Source organism: Centruroides sculpturatus, unplaced genomic scaffold, assembly GCF_000671375.1.
Source record: "Centruroides sculpturatus isolate CEXI.00-Female unplaced genomic scaffold, Cexi_2.0 scaffold195, whole genome shotgun sequence".
Classification (NCBI taxonomy): domain Eukaryota; kingdom Metazoa; phylum Arthropoda; class Arachnida; order Scorpiones; family Buthidae; genus Centruroides; species Centruroides sculpturatus.
Genome location: NW_019384511.1, coordinates 174,747 through 200,993, shown reverse-complemented (window position 1 = coordinate 200,993; position 26,247 = coordinate 174,747). Strand labels below are relative to the sequence as shown.

The window sequence follows — 26,247 nt, the reverse complement described above, 5'->3', positions numbered from 1 at the left end:
TATTTACTTTCAGCAAGTCTCCGCTGTTCAATGATGCGCAAACACAATACATAGATATTACATGAACTAATAAGAGACTTGTAAAACATAGGTAATAATATGCAGCAAGAAACCTCAAAATTTCTCTCTTAGGTGAGTCTTTAAGATGTAACTTTTCGTATGATAAATAATAGACAGAAAACCTCACATGGTAAATTATTATTGAAATGCGAGATTTCCTGGGAAAATAAAATTTCCCGGGATTTTTCTCGTAGGGAATAAACGACGAGAATCCCGGGACAACGGGATCCCGGGAAAGAAATCCTACTTTTTACTTAAGGGGTTAGCACCCCTTTAAGTAAAGAGGTGCTAACTAATACATATCTTTTTTTTAAAATACATATACAGTAGACCCCTATAAAACGGATTCATATAGTTCGAATTCCTATATGACGGCGAAAAAATTGCGACCGTATTCGTATAAACACGCTAAAAGAGACTCATATAATTCAGTAAAACGTCATCGCCGACTCGTGTCGCGACAGGATTGGTCGAATCTACACCAATAGCGGATATTGCACAAATCGTTGAGTTTAAACGAGCAGCNCCGTAAGTCTAATACAGTACTGTAATTTTATACATTTCTTGTGAAAGAAACATTTCTTATTCAACGGCGATTAAAATTATTTATATTAATGATGTCTCCAAAGTTCAGCGAATTTTTCGCAGAAAAATAACTTATCAGAAATCGCGGCCGCCATTTGGTGCGCTGCTCCGCGACGAAAACAAGCTTAAGCAATGGCGACGTCGAACGGTGCACACTCGGTAAGTAGTCCTACAACTTTTTATATGGATTATTCCCCAAAAATATATACGTGTTTTGGAAACGTTGAGTCGAATTAGTCTAGGAATCGATTAATTTTATGGAATGATACCTTTCAAATAGCCGTAGTCCGTAAACTGCATACGTGCCGGGCTGTGATTGGCTCATGTATTTAAGGACTCATAGAAAATAAATTTCATAAAAACCGGAAGGTATCTACCGTGTTATAGGGGGTCGACTGTATTTGTAAGGTCCTGGGCTGGGATGAAAAACATTCCTTTAGCCATATATCAAAACAAAAACGAATCTTGATCTTCACGATGAATTAAAATTAAGGAATTAAATTATAAAGGAAAAGGAGAAAAATTAGTAAATTAAATTCTTTATAAGACCAGACGAAAAAAAAAAAAAAATGTTAGTTAAGTACAAGGTTCGTCCAACACTGAACGAAAGATGATGTCGAATTGTATTCGTAAACGATCGTCTTTCTCGGGAACCGATCTGATCTAATTTCACCTGGTAACAGAAAAAGACCAATCTGGGACCGAGAAAAGGGATTAATAACCAATAAAGTGACGATTTGAAAGACGAAAAGATATTTAAGCCCAGGCCACAAGGATACTTGGTTCTTTGCCTGGCGTCCTGCGAGGCTATGTCCCTGGCTGGAATGCTTCTCGCAAGCTTCCACCTTCGTCGTTAGCTAATGTATCCTCTGAAAGTTATAGACCTTCATTGAGAGAAACTTCGGAAAATTCGATATGCATTCACCGGACATCGTTTTCTGCTCGACATCTTGTCTTAGATGTCGAGCAGGAAATCTTGTCATCTCGACATCTTGTCTTAGATGTCTTAGAATGCAACATCTGGCCAGCGAAAGGAAACCACCTTCGTCACCGGACTTTTTTCTTCTTCTTTGAAGACTACGCGCCGAAGTATACAGAACTTCAACCCTTCGTGACTATAGATTTTTTGTAAGTAAATTGTCTAATAAACGGGTTGTGTTGTTTGTAAATGAAGCATCTATCTCTGACTCAACTGCTCCCACATGACGTTGATTGTTACCGCTGAGCAGTCCAGATGGTAATGGAGACGATGACTATATACAGTAGAGCGTCGATTTTCCGAAAGTCAATATCATCCGAAATGTCAATCATCCGAAAGAATTCCAGTCGGCAAATTAAAATTTTCGCCAGTGCTGTGGCGCTTCAATCTTTGTCTATGTCTTGGGCTACTCAAATATTTTACGTTTCTGATACTAAATTAACATCTGAAGTATAATTTTTTATTGTTTTTATATTTTTCAATATATTTATTTTGTTTGTACAAATTAAAAAAATAATTTTTTACAATACAATAGTCTTCGTTAGGCTTAACATCGACGAAAATTCAACGCGAAGCGACACGCAACAGAGAAAAATTTCAACATCAGATACGTTAAACTATGTTTTCGTACATAAATCGGTTATCCGAAATATCAGTTATACGTAAAACCCCAGTCCCCAATTGATTCGGAAAATCGACGCTCTACTGTATATCGTATATTATCGTTAATTAGGTTTTTTAAATTTCTCCCCCCTCGGCCCCTACATATTTACAGTAAAATTTCCTTACTGTCAGGAAATTTTACTGTCCAGTACTGTACTGATTTACTGTCCCTTTACTGTTAATTTCGACACGGAATGGATTCGTTAATCAATTTTGAACTTATGATTTTCAAATGTATCTTGTAAAAAATAAAATTACTGTGTTTACTTACTATCGTGGGCTCACTCTAGCCTTAATGAAGGTGATCACGTGATGAGGTTCCAGGCTCGCCAATAACCCTTCAGCCATCTAACTAGAGTACCTATATTATCAGAGAAGGGACAATGGGTTGTCAAATGGGTTGTCTACTGGTTACCTGCATCACGTGGTTAAAATCTGCCATGTTCTGACAAAAAGTGCGCGTCTCTGTATATTTCGAATGGTAAGTGTTCTATAAAGTCGTTTATAAAGAAATCTAGAAGTTTTTGAACACATTTGAAACAGCTAGGCATAAATTTGCTATATTTTTATGTTTACGTTCATATTTAAGCTTTAATATAAGGCAACAAATAAAAAAATAGTTAGCGTGGTTCTTTACATTAGATCTGATATCCGCTTAAGCGTTATTATTAAAACGAAAAAATATATATAAACTGTTTGTATTTTACAAAATGAAGTACAAAAATTAGTATAAGATAACAAAATATAACCAAAATTTAATTTTCTACCAATTTTTCCGAAATTATTGCTCCTTAGAAAAGCGTCCAGACACGAAGAATTTGTGTGTTTAATGAACTTTTTGTGTTTAACTAAGCATAAATTGTTATATTTTGCATGTTTCTTTTGCTAGAATAACTTAAAAGTGAGTGTTCCAGCGAATGAAGCTTATCTGACTGGAGTACTGTAATAACCATGTTGTACTGTAGTTTTGTTCTAACATAATAAATTATACAGATGAAAGAGAAATACTTACAAAGCTTAAACATATAAAAATATTGCTATAGAAAAGTATTATTTATAATAAAATTAAAGTGAATGGTTGTCTCTTTAATCCGAAAATATTTCTCTCGGTAGACTATCTTACAGCAAGTCAGGTCAATAAACTCTTTTATTGACTTGACTTGCTGTAAGATAGTCTACCGAGAGAAATATTTTCGGATTAAAGAGACAACCATTCACTGAACGAATATACAGCTACAATTAGTAAATTCAACAATAAAATTAAACATTTACATGTACTGTAGTACCTAAAAAAGTAGTTTATTATCCTGCTCAAAACAAATTTAATTCTATTACTTGTAAGAATTCTTTAATACATCTTGTACAATAACAATACAAAGACACACTAGTACTTTGGAGCTTATTGAAAGGCAACATTTGCAGCATTTATTTGTTAATATTTGATTATTTTAAATATAATTTGTAAAGCTAATACAATTTAGAAAGCATATAAAAATTCATTATACAAATGATTCTTTTACATACTAGTACTTTTATACTGTATTGTTACAGTGGAACCTCGCTTAACGAGCACCTCGCATAACAAGCAAATCATTTTTAAATGACTCTCTTAACGAGCGAAGTTTCGCATAACCAGTGACAAGGAGAGGGAAAGTCCCGGATTGTGCGCATGCTCCATATTACTATTATCTGTGATGTTTTGTTTTCTGCAAATGGAATTTGCATTCCAGATTGGTTCATTCCATGCTAGAAGAAAAGATGATTATTCACGCTCCTTGACAATGTATATTGTATAATTTTCTTTGAATAAACATTATACGTAAAATATCGAATTTACTCGCGTATAAGACGATCTTGCATACAGGACAAGGTGTGACTTGAAAGATCAAAATAAAAAAAATTAGATTTATTAATACAGTTCTAATTTTATTTCGTTTAATCACAAATAAATTATCATCAAATGCACGTATTAAGGCAAACAACCATGTTTTCTTGATGCTATCATCTTTTCTCTACTCGGACTCGCCCTCGGAAGCTTCGTTACAAATTCTCCTCTTTTTCACTTTTACGCCACAAAGCATCGTCCTCTGATCCGTCGAATGAATTTATAAAATGCAGTATTTCCTGAATGACTATCAGTTTTTCAAACTTTTGAATTGATTTTCCACGCACCTGGTACCCATGTAGCAAAACCAAAAGATTATAATACAGTTGACAAGAAAATGTTTATTTTTAATGATTCAGAATGTACCATGAAAATTCATTAAAAATACCGATTTAACAAATATGAAATAACTACATTTATAATCATTTCTAAGTGACTAGCTATTTTCGGATCATCTCTAAAAGCGACATTCACTTTGACCTCGATAGCACTCTACTATAATAGCAGCATGAACTATACGCGGTTCACAAAAATTATTGCAAAAATGCAAAGGATCCTTCGCTCGCGCATATAAGACTAACTAGGTTTTTGAAGCAGTAAAAAATGAATAAAAACCTCGTCTTATACGCAAGTAAATATGCTATTTGAGTATTTTTTCGGCATGGAACGCATTATATTTTACATTAATTTCTTTGAGAAAATTTGTTTCGCTAAACGAGTGTTTCGCATTACGAGTAAGCTTCTGGAACGAATTATGTTCATTAAGCGAGGTTTCGCCGTATTCTGCTGAATGCATTAAAAGTGTCTTAAAAGTCATTTTGAATCCAGTTTTAGAATATACCCTTTAATTTTATTATACAGATATCACTGAAATAATGCCTGTATATTCAGCTTTTGGTTGTTCTAATTCTTCTGTAAAAGGATGTATTGTGAAATGGTTTCAAGAGATCCTGTTCGGAGAAAAATTTGGGATAAAAAAGTGCGCCGAGAAAATTGGAAACCTACAAATAATTCTCGTTTGTGTGAAGTTCAAATTGAACCACGAATGTGGGAAAAAGTGAAACTTGATGGGAAGAAGAAATTAAAGCATAATGCCATTCCAACTTTGTTTTCATTCATAAAACAAATTATTCACAGAAAACCACCAAAAGGAAGATCTTCGACTGTTATAAAACAAGTAAAAACTGCAAGTTACTTCTTCAGTACTGTAAATACTACTACTGTTACACCATCAACAAATCTTGAAATACCTTCAACATTTATAGACGTTTAAGAACTCCAGTTTAAGAACAATTTAAAATTAATTTCAGTATCTCAATATTTAAAAAATGTGTCAAAAGGGAGTTATGATGATGATGATGATGATGATGATGATGATGATGATGATGATGATGATGATGATGATGACAGAGAGTTTTTATCAAAATTTCTTGATGCAATAAAAGAACCCATAAAAGAATATGATAAAGTTGTTATACTAGAATATTTTGAAGCTAAAAATATGCCTCTAAACAATGCAGAAATGAACTCATTACATAATATATCCGGTTATTTAATAACAAGTATAAATCAAACCTCAAAAATCTGTAACAAATGTATTACATCAATAGGATCCAAAGAAAGTCCTCTATTAGAAAATTCAAAATTAGTTAAAATTAAAAATTTTTTTAAAAATTCCATGTTTTTTGTAATAATAAAAGTTTTGATATGTTTTTAATATGGAAGATATTTTCCACCAATATTATAATGTGGTGGAAAATCAAAACATTGATATAATAAAATTGTATTTGGAAAACTTTAACAAATATATTGAAATATAAAAAAATGACCATATTCCAGATTGCCATAAATTAAAAGAAAACATTATGACAAGATTGATATCTTTCATGTTCAAAATAAAAAGCAAAAGAGATATTAAAAAGTTAACAAATCCATATGCAAGTAAATTCATAAGTAAGGTACAAAATTAGCCATATTCTATCCCCATATTCTCCAACACTACTTTGATTATTGATGTAATAACATATTGACCTGTTACAAATAAAAATGTAATGTTCATTTACCAGTAATAAATTTTTATATTTTATCTGCATAGCCTTTTGGTCTTGAAACGCTTTATTACTATGAACTTGTGTAATTATTAAGTTACTTTTTATAATACAATAATGCAATATAGATACAAATGTGATCAGTTTTATTTGGTTGATTATTATATTAAAGTACTTCAATATAATAGCCTTAATGTTAAAAGTTTTACGTAGTGAAATAAAAAAACTAACAAAGAAAAGAAACACATCTTTACCCCAGCGAGTGTAAGAAGAAACTACCGTAACTTTATTTTATTTAAAGAAAAAAAATGGATAGTTTTTACAGTATAAAAACGGGACGTTAAATAAAAATACAAAAACTATTAATAATAAAACCCTTAAAAGCTTTGCCGGGAGAGAGAAGAGTTACGTCAGGACAACACCCAGCTTTACCTTTGCATGTTGCAAAAGCACGCGTACGTTATATATTCCAACATTAAATCCTGTCAAATTAGTAAACACAGTAGTAGTTTTGACAAGCCGAGTATCTATTTCATTAATTACAGACTGATTTCTTACGTTTGCTTTAAAATAACGTTTGGACTTTCGATCGAGAAGTTTTTCTAATAAGTAAACAAAATTAATTTTTTTATTTAAAAATACTAATGCTAGAGATTTAAAACTTATCGAACTTGTAAGATTCATCTATCCGTCATATTCTTGAATAAAAAACGAATAATATGCTTTTTTAAACTGAAATAATCGTCATTTCTTACTGTAAACCCATAGGCTACATGATGACAATCGACAAAACATGGTGGCGATGACTCGTGTGTCGCTACTCTAATAATCTACATCTAATCATCTGTTAACTTATTTTAAAATATTAATGAATCCATACTTTATTAAATAATTTATTCAAAATTTCTGAATTTTTAATCACAAATTATCTTCTTAAATTAAATAAACTATTCCACGTTATTCAAACACGATGATGCTGCATCACGTGATTTTTTTAAAATTTCGAATATTAGAAATATTTTTAAAAAACGTGAAAATGATAAATAGAATAAATTTAAAATTTTAAAATTATTTTTTAATTCTCGAAATTTCGATACGCTTGAGTGACGTCACGAGTTAACCGTTTAACGAAAGTGAAATTAATAAATTTGAATTTTAACGGATTCGATTCTACCTACGTAACAATTGACGTAACAAACGTTCGTTTTTCTTCGAAGATGGAGGGCGAGAAAGAAGCATTAGTTATTGACGGTAAGTTATTGATTTTATTGCACATTCCTTCTTTATAAAGTACTTTTTAATCTGTATACGTCACGAAATCCATTCTTTCACTCGCCTGTAACAAAATTCTGCTCTTCGTACCACAATGTTTAGATTGTTTTAACTTAAATATGATTTGCTGCATTCGATTAGAATATAGTATCATTATTTTCCATCGTTACGTCGAGTGTAACAACTAGAAAACTTCAAAATTTTTATTTAAAAATATGGATTGCACCACTGAATCCAAAGAATTCGTCTGTGGATTCCGTGGAAGTTCGTTGAATTTATAGCAGTATATTGGGATCAATGAAAGAGTTTTAAGAATCCTGTGGATTTCATCATGGATATTCGTCAGAATCCATAATTATGTTAATAGTTCGAGATCCAAAGAGGAGCTCGCATCTATGGATTCCAAAGATCGTCATAAATTCTGTATTGTAGTATATTTTGAAATTTCTAAACGAAATTTTACCATTATTTTTAATTGTGAGTTAATTCTTAAGATAGAAAGAATTGTTACTATGTTGAAACATATATTTTTATTGTTGTTAAGTTCTTTGTCAGCGAAAATTTCGAATTTTTGTTCGTCACAGATTTGAATCTCAACGAATTTTTTCTTTTATATAATGTTAAAGTTGTTATCATAAAAATCGATAAGTTATACGTTATAAATGTTTTCGAGTGTATAAATTTAATATGTTATGAATATAATATATAAATCGGATCTCTGTTATTCAATTGCATCCTTTATAAACAGGGCCATAGTGGAAGGAGAGCTGGGAATTTTTCGCCGGATCCAAAGAAAATTTTGGAAATCGAAATTGTTCTTATCCCTATAAAATTAATGTTATTTTTAATAATAGAAAATAAAATATATAAGATTGTTTTTTATTAATACATAAATATTTTACTATTTCGTTGTTTCAAAAAAAGAAAAATATGGCTAAAGGAGCCAGTGAAGAGGCTTCACCCCAGGCTCCATACCTGCTCTCTTCATGTCATGTCACTGCTTATAAACCATCATAAAACGAGCCTTTGTAGTTTTCCTAAGCTCAATATAGTAAATTTAGTTTGTGATGAAGGAAATTCTATCTCCTACATTCTTTTGTATATTATGAAAGAAAACATTAAATCCTCAATTCACAGCATCTTTCAAGTAGAACAAAGTAGAAAGAGTTTCCATGGTCTCAGGAGGGGAACATTTACCTTAATATGCACCCAAGAAGTTTTCGATGTAATAAGTGATCTTACGCACACTCAGATCGTCTCAGAGTATGCATCAGACCACTCGTGCTATTGTAATTAAACATTTAAATTGGATGATAATTTTATTTATAGAAGACTCATTAGAAATTGACGTTGTTTCTGAAGACTGTCTGACAAGTCGACCTGTGAAGATCCCACGACCTCCCAATGCTTTTCTCTTATTTTCTCAAGATTATAGGAAGAAGTTTTCAGAACAAAACCCAACGGAAAGCAACAAAATGATCAGCATCCGCTTAGGAAACGCTTGGAGGATGCTTTCAAAAGAGCAGAAAGAAGAATACTTCGAGAAAGCCAAAATTTGCGAATATGAGCATCGTCTGAAATATCCAGGTAAATATATATATTATCCTTGTATATTAGTATATTTGACTAAATTAGGTAATTAATAACATTCTTACTGGTAGACTACCAGTACAATCCATTTGTTGCTAGAAAGCGCAAACAGCAAATGAAGGAAGAGAGGCAGAAAAGCAAACAAATGAGGGAAACCAATGAAGATAAAAGAATTGCTGTAGAAAAATTGGGTAAGGTGAATGTGTTTTTGGATTTTTTATAAATTATTATATGAATTTTCAATTACTTAAGTTATATTACAGACAAAAAATGGCTACATCAAAAGCAAGATAAACCAGCTCCACATATACACACTTTGCCATCATCCATAATGTCCGGAAGATCCGGAATTCAAAATTCATCTTCCACTCTCAATTCTGTTCCATTGATTAACCAGCAAACTTTGTTGGAAAGCAAAATTTTAATACAAACCCAACAAAGAGAACAAACTCGAAATTTTCAAGAACAGCCGCATTCTCTTGTATCTGTAGATGGAAAATACGCAATGATTGATCCTCAGCAGCATCTTTATATCTTTCAACCCAACCAAATAGGCAATAAGAAAATTGAGAAGACTGAAACTACCGCTCACACAAAGATTCACGAGTCTCAAGCGGAATTAAGTAGAGACTGTAAGCTCTCTGCTCCATTAAACGACATTCCTCTTGTCAATGGCGGACGGATAGATGCAGATGGAACATCAAGATTCCCATTTCATTCTATAAATTCCGAATGTCTCGTACAACCTAGAGTATATACACCTGCTACAAGCTATTATCATTTAGGTTTGATGCTAAAATAATATCTTATTGTCGTATGTATTTGTCTTAGAATTAATTTAACTAATTTTTCCTATTGCAGCTAATCCTCCACCATTTTATTATCCAGAGAGTTATTATTCCCGTCTTTATTGCAGATATCCATCTCCATATTTGTGAGTATTTCTGAATTTATATTATTGCACGATTTAATAAATTTAACAGTTGAAGTAATAAATAAGGAATATTTAGCATGATTAGAAACAGTACAAGTAATTTTAAGAATTGCATTTTTCTTGTTTCAAGTTTCATACATATGAGGATCTAAAACATTGTTTATATAAATATTAGTTTATAATTGACTTGTAAAATATAATAACAAGTGTGTATTAATAGATATTAATTATATCTTATTTCCACTATTTTCATTATTAACCATGTTAATCTTCATAGATTTAACTGTTAAGATGCTGTCCTTGCATAAGATCTAAATATTGATGACATAGATGATGATTATGACAAACATTAGAAGAGTATCTTTTTTCAGCAACACATATACAGGTAACCCCCGTATAACACGGTAGTTACGTTCCAAAAAATTGCCGTGTTATGCGAATCCGTGTTAAACGAAACAAAGAACTAATACGAAAAGGAGGTTTAGGTTCCAAAAATTAAAAAACATGCTAGTATATTTTCATAATTAAGATAAATATCTTCATTAAAAATTTTTTAAGTGATACATATTAATATAAATTAAACAATGTTTTCTTCGTCATCACTAAAAACACTATTAATTAACCGAGAGCGTTTTCTTTTTGGCAAGTTATCCTTATCCTCTGAGCATTTTTCTGCATTATCTTCAGATCCATGCTTTACCTTTTGCAAAATGTATGTAATTTTAGATTGCTTGCTTCTAGTTAAAAGGTCTTTATAAATTTCCTTATATGGTGCTAAGCACTTATGAAGAATAAAGCAAGTATGGAATAAGGGAAAAACATTCGGCAACATCAGAAGCAGAAGCGTCGCGATCTGGCAACATTGAAACAAGTTTCGAGAAGGACCACGTGTATCGACAGAAGGCGAGAAGAGAAAATTTACATACTTAAGTACTAATAGTTCACGAAAATAATAATTTTCGTGAACTATTATTACTTAAGTATGTAAAAATTTATTACATTTCCTGTTGTACGAGGGTTTTACCCAATTCTCGAACCGTGTCAGAGTGAATCCGTGCTATAAAAGTACCGTGTTATACGGGGGATGGTACCAATTCTCGAACCGTGTTAGAGCGAATCCGTGCTATAGAAGTGCCGTGTTATACGGGGGTTACCTGTAATTGATTAACAAAACCCAATCATTGAATTTTAAAGAGATTTTACCTAGTGATGATGCCTAATACTACCAATCCTTACTCATAGGAGCCTGCTAGTGGCCTGAGTGGATAAAAGCCCTTGCACCTATAGTCGTGGGTTCACGCCTCGCCATGGACTGGCACAAACCCACGTAAAGTTTTCAGTGACTTTTTCACGTTTTAACACCTAAATGGTATTCCAAATGTGAAGAAATCCGTTAGCGGTCAGTTTTTCATAAAAAGACCTTTTGGGGGCCATCTCCCGTTGGTAGATCGCCCACCTGTCGCTATGTAGTAGCCAAATAAACCAAACATTTTTCATAGATAAGGATGTTCTAAATTTTTATTACATTAAAGAACTTATTAATGATCAATATTCAATGGTTACAATAATTGAATCGCGCTCACATATCTATTGAATCGAACTCATCCGACTGCATGTTAAATGGTTTGTAATGCATGAACGAATGTAGTAAGATCTGTGTAGGGTGTGAGTTGCATATACACACTTCAATTATCAAAAATATATTTTTACTTTATTATTTTTCTTATTTCTTATTTACTAAACCTTTTTTATCATAAATTTTGAAGCGCCAGAATTTACAAAGCTTTTATTTTATAACTGCAGCTACAATTATAGTTACGGATTCAGAAATTCCCTAGGAGCATGTCCTTCCTGCTCGGATCCATCGATCATTCGCCGTGCCTTCAACTATCAATCTTCTGGAGAAACATACCAAGTTCTTTCTGAAAGTCTTCACACTTTGAACTCGCAACCTTTATAGAAGAACTTGTTCTTTATTTTATAAATTATTTCATATAACGGCAGACGAATTACTTTTTAGCGTGAAGAGTTTGCTATGTTCCTTGGTTCTCTGTGTTTTAACTCTTCATTTTATCTTATGAGTTAAAAAGTCCTGCTCATATTTTATTATCCAAACTATAACGGAGCACTTTATTTCTGATTATAAATATTTATATAAAATAAAATTTTATTACAAAAAAATACATTTATAATGAATTTTACTATCTTAAAGAAAGATAGTGTGTTTAGCTTTTTCTGTATGCATTGATATAATGAACTTATTATTCTGCTTTTTAATTCCATTGATTGTAATTAGTGAAGTTCGCTTTATTTGAATAAAAAATATATGTTTAATGCATTTTCTTGTATTTTTCTTAATTTTTATGGGTACATTCAAGTTTATACCAAGAATAATCATCAAACGTCATAGTTTCTGTTTCCATACATTTTGTAAAGCTACACTGCCTGCCTAATGTACAACCGTCCTCTTGTCATATGGAATTTTAATTTTCCACCTTGTGGGTACTTAAATGGCGTTTTTCCGTGGCCAACAAAAATATCTGTCATTTTATACAGTCATGGGTGTCGTTCATTAATTACGTAACAGTTACTTTTATATTTTCCAACTACCATTCCATCTTTAATGCTGTCTCATATACCCACCTCCAAAATTACGTAATTACCTGATCACCCCTTAATTGTACTAAGCAATAATACATTGCATGACGTATCGAACGTTATGTGTGACCTACAAAGCAGTGTTATATACTACGCTTCAGAAACAAATGAATCATTCTGTTTCTCGAGTGTTAAGACCTTGTATTACGTAATGTTTTTATAAATGTAACACATGGTAACGATTGCCTGCGTGCCCCCAAGCTGTATCTGCTATATGTAATTTATGGGCAGCTCCTATTTAATTGCATTTTAACAAAAATTTTAGTACTTTATATGAAAGTATGCGAATATTTTATTTTTTAAAAAATGTCATCCATGAATTACATTTAAAGTTATATAAGTATTTTATTTAATTTCCGCACAGTTTGGCGTATTTAAATTTCTTTACCTCATTTAAATCGAGTCCAGTTTAGCTTCACTAATTCACTTAATTCTAATTAAATTTTACGTATCTAATCTCCGCTAACTTCATTATAATTAAATTAAATACAGTATAGTTAATTTATTTAAATAATTTATAATTTCTGTAGAACAATTTTTAACTGGGAGAAGGGTTTGCTGTGAAGTACCTCCAAATTACTCCTGAGATTTCAAGTAATTAGACAACTTTTAAATATTAAGTTTAATTAAATTATTATATATAAATGAAGAGAAAAAAATTATATATTTAATTATTTTCAATACAAAATCATTCATTTATCCACACGAGAAAAAAATTTCCTCCAACTGATCACTTAATTCCCCTTTGTCTACAATAAATCGATGAACGTCACACCAACTCACATTTACTTTCTCTTTGGAAATAATTGCAAACTCGCAAATCCAAATTGCAGAAAATTAATTTGTCGTTTATTACAGGTTATTTTCTCCAGGAAATCTGTTACAAATAATAGAAAATTAGAAAATATATTATTTTCTTTCAGCAGAACCTTTGGGTGACGGAAGGAGGTAGACGAGAAAAAAATACTTTCTTATGACATTAACCTGGTTTCATTAATGTCGATTTTGTGTAGTTAATCCCGAATGAAATGAGTGTCGTTCTCTTGTGCCCCCTGACAAATCAACTAGCACCAAAATAAGACGACTCGTCTTAACTCTCCCAAATGGTTAGATGAGGGTGGATGTATAAATAGGACCAGACATGTTTAGTAGTTGGTGGTAACTGTCTTCTCCTCTCTTCGAATACACGAAAATGAAGAGAATTATTCTACTTTTTCTATTGTTTTCTGCTTGTCAAGGTATGTTTTTGATTATAGACTCCAGTTTTCTAGTGTAGTGGGGGATGTGCAATGTTTCTACTCTTTATAAAACTTTACAGGTTATTTTAGTGGGACTTGGAAAGGTTTTATAGGTAGAGAAACCCTTTTTCTCTTTATTAAAATTCAAAACATGATTTTTAATTTAGTAATTTAAGCTTAAACTCTTTAATTAGTTCATATTTTTACTAAAATATATATTTATTTCCTATAAATATAATTTTCTTCTTTGTTAATTCCTTCATTACTATTCTAAATCTACCAGATGGCTGAGCTGTTAGTGTGTCAGCCCACTACTCTAAAGGACCCAGGATTGAATTCGGACGGGTCAAAACCTAGAAATTTTTCAGGGATGGTCTAAATGGATCTATCAGGCCCAATCCCTCACCACTAGGTCGCGTTATTGTGGGGCTGTCCGAACCCATAATGGGCTTGACATTTTAGTGCTAAAAGAGCGAAAAGAGTGGGGAAAATGTCCGAATCTACATATCTATCTACTTAACTTTATAGAGACATTTAATTTTGGAATTTTATTTAAAAAATTTTACAAAAGGTTACTTTTAATCATTAATTTAATTTTTAATTAATTGGAACATTTTGTTTAATCCAGCGCACTGGATGAAGCAGTACATTGATACAGATGATGAAGAAGGTGAGTATGATTTAATACTTTTCTACATAATATATATTAATATCTTCTATGTTTATCATTAAACAGAGCCGATTTCTACATGGAAACATGGTTTAGGTAAGAGAAACTGTGAGTAAATATTCTATATAAATTGTTTAATTTATCTTTACAAATTAAAATTCAAAGCATTCATTCACTCCATTAGCTTGGTGGACGAAGAGAGCTTATGAAAATAAGCCATTTTGTAAGTTTAAAAAAAATAATATGGAAAAAATAATTTAAATAAATCTTAAAATCATAATTTACTTTATTGCAAAGCGGAATTTAATAAGGAAACATCGAAATCCAAACGAAATAGTAAATTCATTTAGTTTTTTGTTAAGAGGTGCCATTGAAGAAAGATGCTCAATAAACGAGAAACTCGTGTTTGTTAGGAAGGATTTCAAGTTTAATTCCCTAATTATTTCCTCTTCCTTTCTCATTTAACTTATTTAATCTCATTGCAAATCAGACTCTCAAGTAATTAGCATAATTAGTGTTATTACTTGAAGATTTTGCATGAAGATACTGCCAGTTGCAACATCAAAACGAATAGCATTTTTTAACGTTTTGAACTAAACTTTTGGGCAAATTTCTTCAATTAGAACCTTTGTCGCATTTATTTAGTATGAAAAATCTTGAGAATCAATTTAAATTTTTCTTTTTCAGCGTGGTGGACCAAAAAGTCAAAATTGATGCAAGACGATAGTAATGGTACGAAACATCTACATTTACATCTATAAAGAAGAAACTTTAATTACTTCAATTGTATATTATATTCAAATATAAAATTACTTTTAAAAATTCTTTTATGTTGAAATTTAGAAGTCGAAGAAGAAGACAACTTCACAGTCGAGAATCTACTACCCACTAAAAAAGGTAAAAATATTAATTTATTTTAAATTGTAGGCTATCCATTTTAATTAAAAAATTACATAAAATTTTCAGCATGGTGGACATTTTCTGATGACTGAAAACTTCGGTATGTGTAGAAAAAAATATTTTATGTTTCCAATTTATTTTATAACTGAAATTTTAATATTATTTTTCAGGAACGGAAATTTTCGGAAAAAAATCATTAATTTTACATGTCTACAATAGAATGTAATATTATTAAAATAATATTAAAAAATAATAAAAACATTAATATTCAAAACATTTAATTGTTTAATTAATTACTATGAACTAATATTCAATCCGGAAACATTTAGAAGAGGTTGCAGAAAAGAAACAATATGCCTTACAAAATTTCTTACTACATCAGGTATCTTACTTTACTCGGGTAACTCCCATAAAGTGGATGCATCTGCACCTGTGAACCCCCTAAAACCACCTCTTCTATGAACCACTCTAATTCAGCCCATTGCAAGTGAATAAAACCAGTGAGCAATAGTAGACAGTCACGGACGGCAGAACGGTCATGATGGCAGCCTACCGCTCTGGGGGACCCAGAATCGAATCCAGACGAATCCGGACGGGTCGAATAATCCCCAGGAATTTTTCGGGGGTGTTCTGTCCGGCCCCGTCCCTCACCAACCGGTCGCCCCATTATAGGCCTGGCCGTACCCATAATGGGCTTGCAAAAAAAGAGGCTCTCTTGGTACGCACTGGGCGGAAAGAGTTTAAAACAAGTATACAGTCACGAGTTCTCGCTTCACTAACTAGCTAGTCACGTGGACTTTTCCGTGTTTTCTTATTTCAATTATATATTATATTCAAATATAATATATTAATTGGTACCAGTTTAGGTACCAGTATATCCAAATATAATATATAACAGGTACCAGTTTCTCGTCCTTCGAGAGACACCTATGGATTTACTTAAAACCACAAGTAATCCGGGCTTACTCCCTATTGTGAGTATGGCCAGCCTATCATAAGTATGTTTATACGTGCAAATTTTTTCAACTCTTAACCGCTCTGTGGACCTTAGAATGCTATTTTTAGCAAGCCTATTATGGGTTTGTTTAGGGCCACGACGGATCGACTGAGTGGAGGGACGGGTCCCGACATATCCGGAGGACCATTTTCAAAAATTCTTGGATTCGATTCTGGGTTCCCAGAACGGTAAACTGCAACTTTATCCGCTCGGCCATCCCGCTGTCTCCGATTGGATTTAAACTCAGATCACGTGATCAGCTGTTTCAAAATTATAAACATGACGTAATTTTAATCAATAAAAAACAAAAAATCAAAATAAGAAAATAGAAAATTACATTTTCTATGTTTCTGTGCATCAGTAACGATAATGTTTAATGTTCCGTATGCATTTCTTACTCATTAGCAATGGCGCAAATAATTGTACTTTTTTAATATAATTTTTGTATACGAGCATTATTTTATATTATTATCATGTTTATTTCACTAATTAATTCAGAAAATACAAATATATAAAATTATAAAAGTATTAATAAAACTTAATTGTATTTTAAAATTATAAATGAATTATTTAACTCATAAATCTCCGCCAGGAAGTATCTAAGTTGCTCCATATGTGAATGAAGTCTGCTCGTTCCATAAGTAGTAGAAGATTGACAAAATCCATGAGTTTCTACTCGTTGTCTCCTTTAAAATTAGGCGCGGAAGTAAGAGGAATAGATTTAAACGTTGATCCACCTGCTGAAGGTTCGTTTTCAAGTCATTTCTGTGCGCGGTTCTAAAGTTGATTCGTAAGCTGGTGTCGTAATTGTCAGGCGATCTTATTTTAGAAATAGCAAGTCTTATTTATCGCATGTAACGATGAATAGTTACCTTTGCGGGTTAGATTTGCGTAATAAACTATGAAAAAATCAAATTTGATCAGGAAAAGTAAAATTATTGCCCAAAACTATAATCACTAGCTGCTGCAAGGGAAAATAGAGCGGTCGAAACAAACTACTCGTCACCCTCTAGCGGAAATTTGTGAAATATTTTGTATAAATTGTCTACCTAAAGCTATTGCATTAGAGTTATAATATATGGAATTATAATTATGAAATACGATTGTAGTTTACAATCTATACGACCTCATACATCACTACTTCCAGTCTACGTACGAGACCTAGGAAAAAAGAAGGTAAAGCACACGAATGAGAGTACCCTCCGAGCTCTCTCCATGCAGTACATGTGAACTGAATGAGGGGTTTCCCATCCCAGAATTGTAGACCCTCTTTGTAGAAGCAAAAAAGTCAAAAGGAACCATAGTTTTATATGCAACCCTTCACAAGATATTTGTCTCCAGTTTCTTCCATGTACCAGTACTATTGTCTATTGTCCAGTGTTATCTAGGCTTGCTATCACTCGCACCTCAGCACTCAAGTGGAGCGAACCTCCACACCTCCCTAAAACTATACAACATCAAGTACTCCATAAACAGTCAAACAGGCAAAACTTAAAACTGTGAATAAGTAAAAAAAAGGCAAGTAACTCACGACGACGATAAACAGGATGTTTCGGATCCACTTGAGGCTTCGAGGATTGCCTCCTATTACACTTCCCACAAATACTACCGGAAAGCAAAAGACCAAATTTCAAGAAGAAATCTTCTTGTCTGAGCCTAATTCCTTTTATTCACCATGCAACAGTATAACAAGGTCTACAGTTGTGCAAATATGCCAACAGATATCTATAATTGTAATTTACTTGAAAAAAATCACGAATAAAAACTACAATCTCCACAAAAATTTAATTAAAATGCAATCAAATTATACTGCCATGCATGTGCAGTAATGAACTCCATATAATTGAGCACATCTACAGTCGACCCCCCTATAATTACAGTCCCTATAATTACGATTCCTATAAAACTATGAAAAAATATACGTATTTTGGAAATGTTGAATCGAATTAGTGTAGAATCGATTAATTTTATGGAAGAAAACCTTTCAATCAGCCGTAGTCCGTAAACTTGACACATGTCGGGCTGTGATTGGAACGACTTGTAAGAAATCGGATTCCTAATAAATTGGAACGTATCTATATCTTATAGGAGGGTTGACTGTATATGCAAATTTAAAACAACACATATTTTTCATGAACAAGATCTTGTACAGGAGTGGAAGTATGTATGACGTAGACTAGGTTGTAGGATTGTAAAATTCCACCTTAAATGGGATGATGCCATGACCTATAGTAGCATTTTCAACACCACAGCCTATAGTGCATCCTCACAAGGTTAGGATGCACAGTAGGCTGTGGTGTTGCTACTCTTTTAGCTTGTGGTGAAAATGCTACTCTTTTAGTTACCTAAGAGCAGCTTAGTACCTAAAAAGACCCTTTCAAGTGCTTATAAGCAATTTGTGAGGGTCTTTTTGTTCATATACATCATAAATTTTTCCAAACCCACAGAGTAGTTACAAGGCAATGAGGTACATTCCAACATATCTGAGTCAGATCTCCTAATCCATGGATGAAATGGGAGATCTGACCTTAACAAGACTTGGACCTTAGTACCTTCAAAATGGTAGGCTGTGACACCCTTACCACAGTACCTTCACTACTATGGTGACTGATTGATCACCATAGTAGTAAAGGTACTGTATTATCTTACATTTCAGAACTGATGAATTAATGATGCACATGTATTGATTTTGCAGTTCCTGAAGGTTCAGTATCACTTAAGTTGGACAGTATTATGAAAGTGGACTTAAAATTCCTGCAGTTGTTAGTCTTATTGAATAACCACATATTGCATACATTGCATTTGCAGTGTTGGTGATCAATCTGTTCTATGATGATGTTTAGCTCATTGCTTACATAGCCACAGCTTCTATAAAAGATGCAATTGTCAGTAGTATCATGCATGAACATCAGTTCATATATAATACAGTGGAACCCCAGTTAACGAACTTAATCCGTTCCGCGACTCCGTTCGTTAACTGAATAGTTCGTTAACCGAAGCAATTTTTCCCGTAGAAATTAATGCAAATGCAATTAATCTGTTCTAGTCATTGAAATTTTTGTCATTTTATTTGTAATATACAGTAATTTTCTTTGATGAAAATCCAGAAAAACATAGTATCTATCATTACAGCAACAAACATGTAAACTTTGTTTAATAAAATAGCACTCTACATACCTTCATTTGTTGTAGTTGGTGGCAGAAAAGTAGAGATATACGAACCTTAATGCTTAGAAGAGGAATCCCCTCCAAAAAAATAACAGGTAGCACTTCATCGGAAGATTCTTCAAGTCGAAGTCTCTTTCGGTAAAAAAAACCTACCAGTGGCTAAGTGGTCTTCGTACCTTGAACACGGGGAGTTCGTTTGTGGGTTCGCACCTCGCTCAGACGGGCTGGCCACGTGGAGTTTTCCGGGATTTCTCCACGTCTGTAACGCCTAAATAGGGCCAGTTTCCCTTAAAAACACCTCCCAGAAGGCATCCCCCCTAGTCAGATCACCCAAGTGTTGCGTTGCCATAATTTAACAAAGAAACAAACTCTTTCCGTAAGCAACAAGAAATTGATCTAAAGTTGATTGTCTTACTCTTTTAATCAAAATTTTTCTCAAATGCGATAGCGCATTGTCGTTTATATTGCGTTGTCGTTTTCTATTTCTACTATGACTTTTTTCTTTCTTTGATGCCATATTGATTAAATATATAAATCACAAAACTGAAAAAAGAAGTATAGCATAAACACTCGGAAAAGCAATGCTTAACTTGCGCATGCCTAACACCAACTAAAATATGACACAAAATACCGTTACATTCGTTATCCGAGACAAAATTTTTGCAAAATAAAAGTTCGTTAATCGATTTGGTCGTTAACCAGGACGTTCGTTAACCGGGGTTCCACTGTATATGCTTAATTTTCTAGCAGTCCACAGTATCTTAAAGACATAGGATGCATATAATTAGTGATCCAGGAGAGTTACAACTGACATGCCAGTCTTTCAAAATCATTACTCTGGAAGGTTTTAACCAAGAAGTTGGAAAGCAGATGATCAACCATTAAAAAATGATTTAAATAATTAAATTCTTAACTTTATTTTGAACTTTATAAAAATTTCTTTGTAGTAATTAAACAAATTAAAGATGATGTAACAAAGCACCGCATACTAGTATTTCGAGATCAAGGAATCATCGAAGGTAGACGACAAGTGGAAATTAGTAAGTGGTTTGGAGAGTTGGAATCAACATTTTATAAGTAAATAAATTTAATTTTTAGGTTTGTTTTATGAAGTCGGAATGATCAATTAAATTGTGTTAATCTTTCAGGCATTTAAAATCTCCAGATCCTGATGTGTTTCGCGTCTCTAATGTCCCTTCTGAAGGCTGTACTAACGTGGGACGTACTGGTTGGCATATTGATGGAAGTTTCATGAGAAATCCATTTTCATATTCTCTTTATCATATAGTTTCAGTTCCGAAGTCAGGAGATACGGGTTTGTCTTAATTTATAAATATTTAAAGTTTTTCTTTGCATGTTAATTAATTAATGGATATGTTCCAGTATGCATCAAACAGTCCATTGGTGAATTGTGATGTACTGAAATGTGTTCTAATATTCACTGACATATTTATCAGTGCACAAACCAATGCACTTTGGCAAGCCCTGATGAAACAATGCTGCTTCCACAGATATATTATTAACACCATTTTAACTGTCTATCTGTATTAACTGAAAGTTATTTTGATAAAATAAGCTGGCAAATGTTATTATAGTGCAATTTGCTTCCACCATCTTGTAAGATTGTCTAACATTCTGGTAAAACTTATTAAATTGTTCACCAGTGCATCAGCTGTGGATGAGACTAATGCGTCGGAATGTATCCATTATTTTTATGATAACTTTTTAAATTGATGTGTGGTTCAAATGTGTTTTATGCTAACTGATATTTAATGTTTTATAATGTAGTATTTCTGCCCCTTACTGAATTAATAGAAGGTCTGACCTGTCCGCAGAGGCAGAGATGGGAAAGATTATGGATGGTTAGTGATCGTAGAGAAGGAATAATTCATCCATTAATTTATTCTCATCCTATTACTAAAAAGAAGGTAATTCTTTATATTATTAAGTTATTTGAATATATGAGGAGCTTATTTTTAAATGGATGCTTCAAATTTATGATACTGAACTAACACTATAATATTACTCATTGCAAGCTCTACCGTTATGTAATAAGTTTGTATACCAAACAGGCCCATATATAATATGAAAAATAGCCTCTAATTTGCTTTTTGTTTACAAACTGTCATGTATCCTTTCTACTGTAGTTTCAAATGGAGATATATACATGACCAATGATGAAGGAGGAAAGAAAATCACATGCTTTACCCCTTTAAGCTAGGAAAACTTAGGAAGATTAGAATTTTACCCAAAATGTTTGAAATTTCATATGTATTTTCAGTTAACTTTTCCTCCACAATTACTCAAGTGGGACAAAAATTGGCTTTCAAGTAATGTTAATTCATTGACACAATTTTCACATATATAAGAGGATAAAAAAGGTCAATATTAAGAATCTTCTAAACACTCATGAAGCTTCTTAATATGGGGATTATGGAATCACATGAATGCTATTATTTCTGTAAGTGGATTTTAGATTCAAAGAGCATATTTAGTGGGGTACATAGTAGTGAGTTAAGTGAATTTGATGAAAATGAATCTTAAAATAGTTCTCGGTTGAAGTACATGAATAAATGTCCAAATGTATACCATTGTTGCAATAAATATCAAGTGTCTATTGATCTATGTGTGATTTCTCCTACTGCCTCTATAGTGTGTGATAAGTCCTACAGAGTGCCAAAACTTAGTGCTTATATATCCAATAAGTAGAGCATTAGCAAAGCTTCTATGAGGCGTACAGAATTGTATAGTTCTCAAAATCTGTTTGATATATTTAGATTAAACTTTGCCATTTTCCATTAATTGCAATATGGAATCCAAAAATGCAATAAAAAAAATGGAAAAAATTCATGACTTTGTTTTTGAGATATGAGGTCATCTCGTGATTGTGATGAGGTCTCTCGTGAAAGCAATATCGCACGAATCGTGTGACTTTGTTGTGCAATGTTTTCATGGTTACTAGCACATCTTGTATGGGCTTATAAAATTGAGTTTGTTCTCAAAATTTAATGGATTGATTTTGATAAAACTTCTCCATTTTCCATTAATTTAGACGAGGAATCCAGAAATATAATGTGGATCCATTTAACTGTAAGTTCTGAAAACTCACTCCATCTCTTTTTGGTGATGACTAAATTGTTTTTACCCCTCAGACTACTTAGGGAACTTGTATAGCAAAACTAGTTAACAACTTTTCAATTGACCAATTTCGTTTTTAACAGATAAGGCCAATTTTGTTATTTAAAGAGTAAAATATCCAGCAACAAATTGCCTAACTTTCCCAGAAACATCTAAAATTCTGATAGTGCTATTTGTTATGATATTTTACTTACATTAAAAATGTAGAGAGTTTTTTTTAATGAACAAACAGATGGAACATCTGTTTAATGAACAAACAGATGGAACATCTGTTTGTTCATTAAAAAAAACTGTTTACATTTTTAACACAAACAGATGGAACATCTGTTTGTGTGTCTGTTGTTATAAAATGGGAAAAAGGTTAATTTTGAGAATAGGGATGGATTTTATAAAAAATTGTAAATTCTAATAGTGAGTAAAATCTCTCTGTTATATACTGTATATCAGAGCCAGGAAAGAGGAAAATAGAAATATGAATCCATGACTTTGTTTTTGATATACAAAGATATTACAGTGATAATGTCCATGCCTCTGATGTGACGAGTGCACCTAACAGAATTTAAACAGAAAATAAAAACAGTATTAGATAAAAGGTCAAAAATAAAAATAGTATTAGACAACAAGAACAAAGCAATCACCATCGAATGCTTTGTTCTTCGATCATGTCCAGTGCAAGGTTCATATCTCCCATGCCTGCAGGTACGAAGTTAGCCTCTTTTACATAGGCAAGTGCCAAATTCACCTCTCTGTGTCCATTGGGTACTGTACAAGAATCATGTTTTCTGTGCCTAACAGGTGCAGGGATTACTTCTTCCTTCTGGCTCCACTTCAATTCTATCACGATATGATAAAGTAGCACAATGTCTTAATTATGTTAAAAAACAGTTGACTTAAAAGCTAAAAATTATTTAAAGTTAATATAAAGTTGAATTGTATTATGTGAAAAAGTTTAGTTTGTTAGCACATAATATATTTTATTCTTATATAACTATGTATTTGGCTATTAGTTTAGGACTTGTCACACCACACTTTTTAGGAAACTTGACTTGGAATTTATTAAAAAATAAAACGAAAAAAGTTCAACTCTAATATGTACGTTTTAGGTATTTTTTCCCCCTCTTCAGTTGGAGTAATACACTTTGCTATTCTCTTTTCCAAGTCATTTTCCAATCATGAGATCTAGTATTACTCCAAAATGTACTGTACTGTACATATTGGAGTTGGAATTTATTAAAAGGTAAATATATATACTTGAATTATTATTAACATCTTACATAATTTAATTTTAATCAACTTAGTTTTAATTGGTTGGGAGCTAGCAAGAGTTCAGAGTGGTATAATGAAAAAAATCCATGCTTCTGTCACTCCTGAGAATGGTTCAGAAAGCCCATATATAATTGTATTAGGGAATTTTTGTGTCTTGAAGTGAAACAGAATCAGAGAACTGAAAATTCAAAACTATATTACTGTAAATTAGGAAAACTATATATGCTATAAAGTATAAATTAAGTTTTTAACATATCCAAAACTATTATATTTAAAATTGTAATATAATCTGATGTTTATATGTTTGAAAAGCTTGAAAATGTGCACATATACATCATCATGACTTTCTCCTTGTGTAACTAAGGTTAAATACAGATGGAGTGGTTTTTGTCAAGTCAGCCATTGATTTGGCAACATTTAACTGCATGTATGGTAATCAGAAGACTAGTAGTTTCGTCTGTGTTGATTTCATGTCTAAACACTTACATTTGCCAGTATGGAACAAAGGACCACCCATTTCTTGTATTCATGAATGTCACACGCAATGAGTCAAGCATTATGCTGTACTGCAATCACGTGTCTTGTTTCATTTGATTACATAAGTTATACATTGAGTTGAGTTGACAAAAACTGCCTCATCTTCTATGTTTTTAATTATAGGTATCAACAATTAATTAAGATAATTTTAATTTTATTAGGTACTGTGCTTTCATCTCGGAATGACAGAAAGTTTTGTTTGGAATTACAAAACAGATAAATGCACAATGACGAGCGAAGAAGAAACTGTGCAGATACTGAAAGAAATATACAGAGAATGTGTGAAGAATGATGGAGCTCTTCAATATTCTCATAAAGTGAGATACTATTAATGATTTCATAATCTTTTATATTACTTGTAATATGGATTTGAGAATGGGATAAGGCAATGTAAAACATGGGCAAAATGCCCATTCTTGGGAGGACTTTTAATGGGAAACAGACCTCTATTTTGATGTTAGACACATGAAAATGCCAAAATCTCTCTGCAGCCAACTGTGTGTTTTTGGCTCACACAAGTGACACTTCGTCTTTGTGCAGGAATATATCTCACACATGGGTGTATAGTCACCATCATTGACAAAATATGATGCCCTTTATTTCTGATATGACCTTTTTCTCCCACTTTTGTGAGATTCTGGTCTAACTTATTTAAATCAATCTGAAGTTGTTAGATGTTTGTTTACAATTATAAATCACCTAAACAGAGGTGATCAACAAAACTCAAATTTATGAATTTATGTAAAAACAATATATAATTTAAATTTCATTATATTTTGATTTAGTGGACACAGGGAGACTTCATCATATCTGACAATCTGGCAGTGGGACACGAGGCAAGTCCACAAACTCAGTTTCCCATATCCGAAGTTGGACTGAGGGTGATGCACCGAACAACAGTGAAAGGGAAGTCAACACCCACAAAGGAATATTCTATCCAGAGTGTAGTTTGTACATGTGGGAAATGTAGATAATGTTCTTAAAGTGTAAAAAAGCTCAGAATTTGCAATATTGATTTATGCATTGTATAGTAACCAGATATTTAAAAAAGTTACAAATTCCATAGCATATGCTTTTGATGGAAGATATAAAGCAAAAATAAGCTAATTATAGAAAGAAATTATGTAATTCTTAATATATAAATTATAGCTATCGAAAGCTTGTTCTATAATTTGTTTAAAATAGTTTGTATTTTAGTATTTTCTTGCATGAACTGAAATTATTTATCACACAAATTCTAATGAATAAACTACAAATTAAGTTATATTACTAGCTTGTATATTATTAACATATATTAGTATCTAGTATAGGGGTGGGCAATCTTTCAGATAATCAACATTATCTACATTAAATGCTTATTTCAGGTAGCTAGCTGTTCAAATTTATCTCAGGAACATTTTTGTCCTTAAAAAGGACAGCTTCGGCTTCCTAATAAGTAGCAATTACTTAAAACTAAATTCAAACTTTCTGACCATTTTTGAGGATTGAATGATATTTAAAATACACATTTTTATTCTAAATTTGTACAAACAAACTCTGCATGTGCAGTATTAACCTTGCTTCTCAGCAACTAAAACGAAATCAATATACATTCACGTTTTAGAAACCCGATAAATTCTTACAAAATGTAAACGGTGATTATACAGTAGATCCTCCTAT

The 26,247-nt window shown here is 32.2% G+C and overlaps 3 protein-coding genes across 3 annotated transcripts; all 3 read left to right on the top strand.

The window, feature by feature from the left end:
• Positions 1–7,318: 7,318 nt before the first annotated feature.
• Positions 7,319–12,336, top strand: LOC111622406. The gene is made up of 6 exons (XM_023364782.1): positions 7,319–7,471; positions 8,822–9,079; positions 9,154–9,273; positions 9,346–9,867; positions 9,944–10,016; positions 11,820–12,336. Exons 1-6 carry the CDS (start codon positions 7,438–7,440, stop codon positions 11,974–11,976), a joined length of 1,164 nt encoding a protein of 387 aa, XP_023220550.1. The 5' UTR covers positions 7,319–7,437; the 3' UTR covers positions 11,977–12,336.
• Positions 12,337–13,780: 1,444 nt separating this feature from the next.
• Positions 13,781–15,583, top strand: LOC111622413. Its single transcript, XM_023364791.1, has 8 exons — positions 13,781–13,912; positions 14,541–14,582; positions 14,649–14,690; positions 14,767–14,805; positions 14,880–14,918; positions 15,270–15,314; positions 15,426–15,479; positions 15,549–15,583. The coding sequence occupies exons 1-8, from the start codon at positions 13,867–13,869 to the stop codon at positions 15,572–15,574; spliced, it is 333 nt and encodes a 110-aa protein (XP_023220559.1). The 5' UTR covers positions 13,781–13,866; the 3' UTR covers positions 15,575–15,583.
• A 1,485-nt stretch (positions 15,584–17,068) lies between these two features.
• Positions 17,069–25,753, top strand: LOC111622419 (alpha-ketoglutarate-dependent taurine dioxygenase-like). Its single transcript, XM_023364799.1, has 6 exons — positions 17,069–17,225; positions 20,595–20,724; positions 20,796–20,962; positions 21,436–21,575; positions 24,750–24,905; positions 25,374–25,753. The coding sequence occupies exons 1-6, from the start codon at positions 17,099–17,101 to the stop codon at positions 25,560–25,562; spliced, it is 909 nt and encodes a 302-aa protein (XP_023220567.1). The 5' UTR covers positions 17,069–17,098; the 3' UTR covers positions 25,563–25,753.
• The last annotated feature ends 494 nt before the right edge of the window (positions 25,754–26,247 follow it).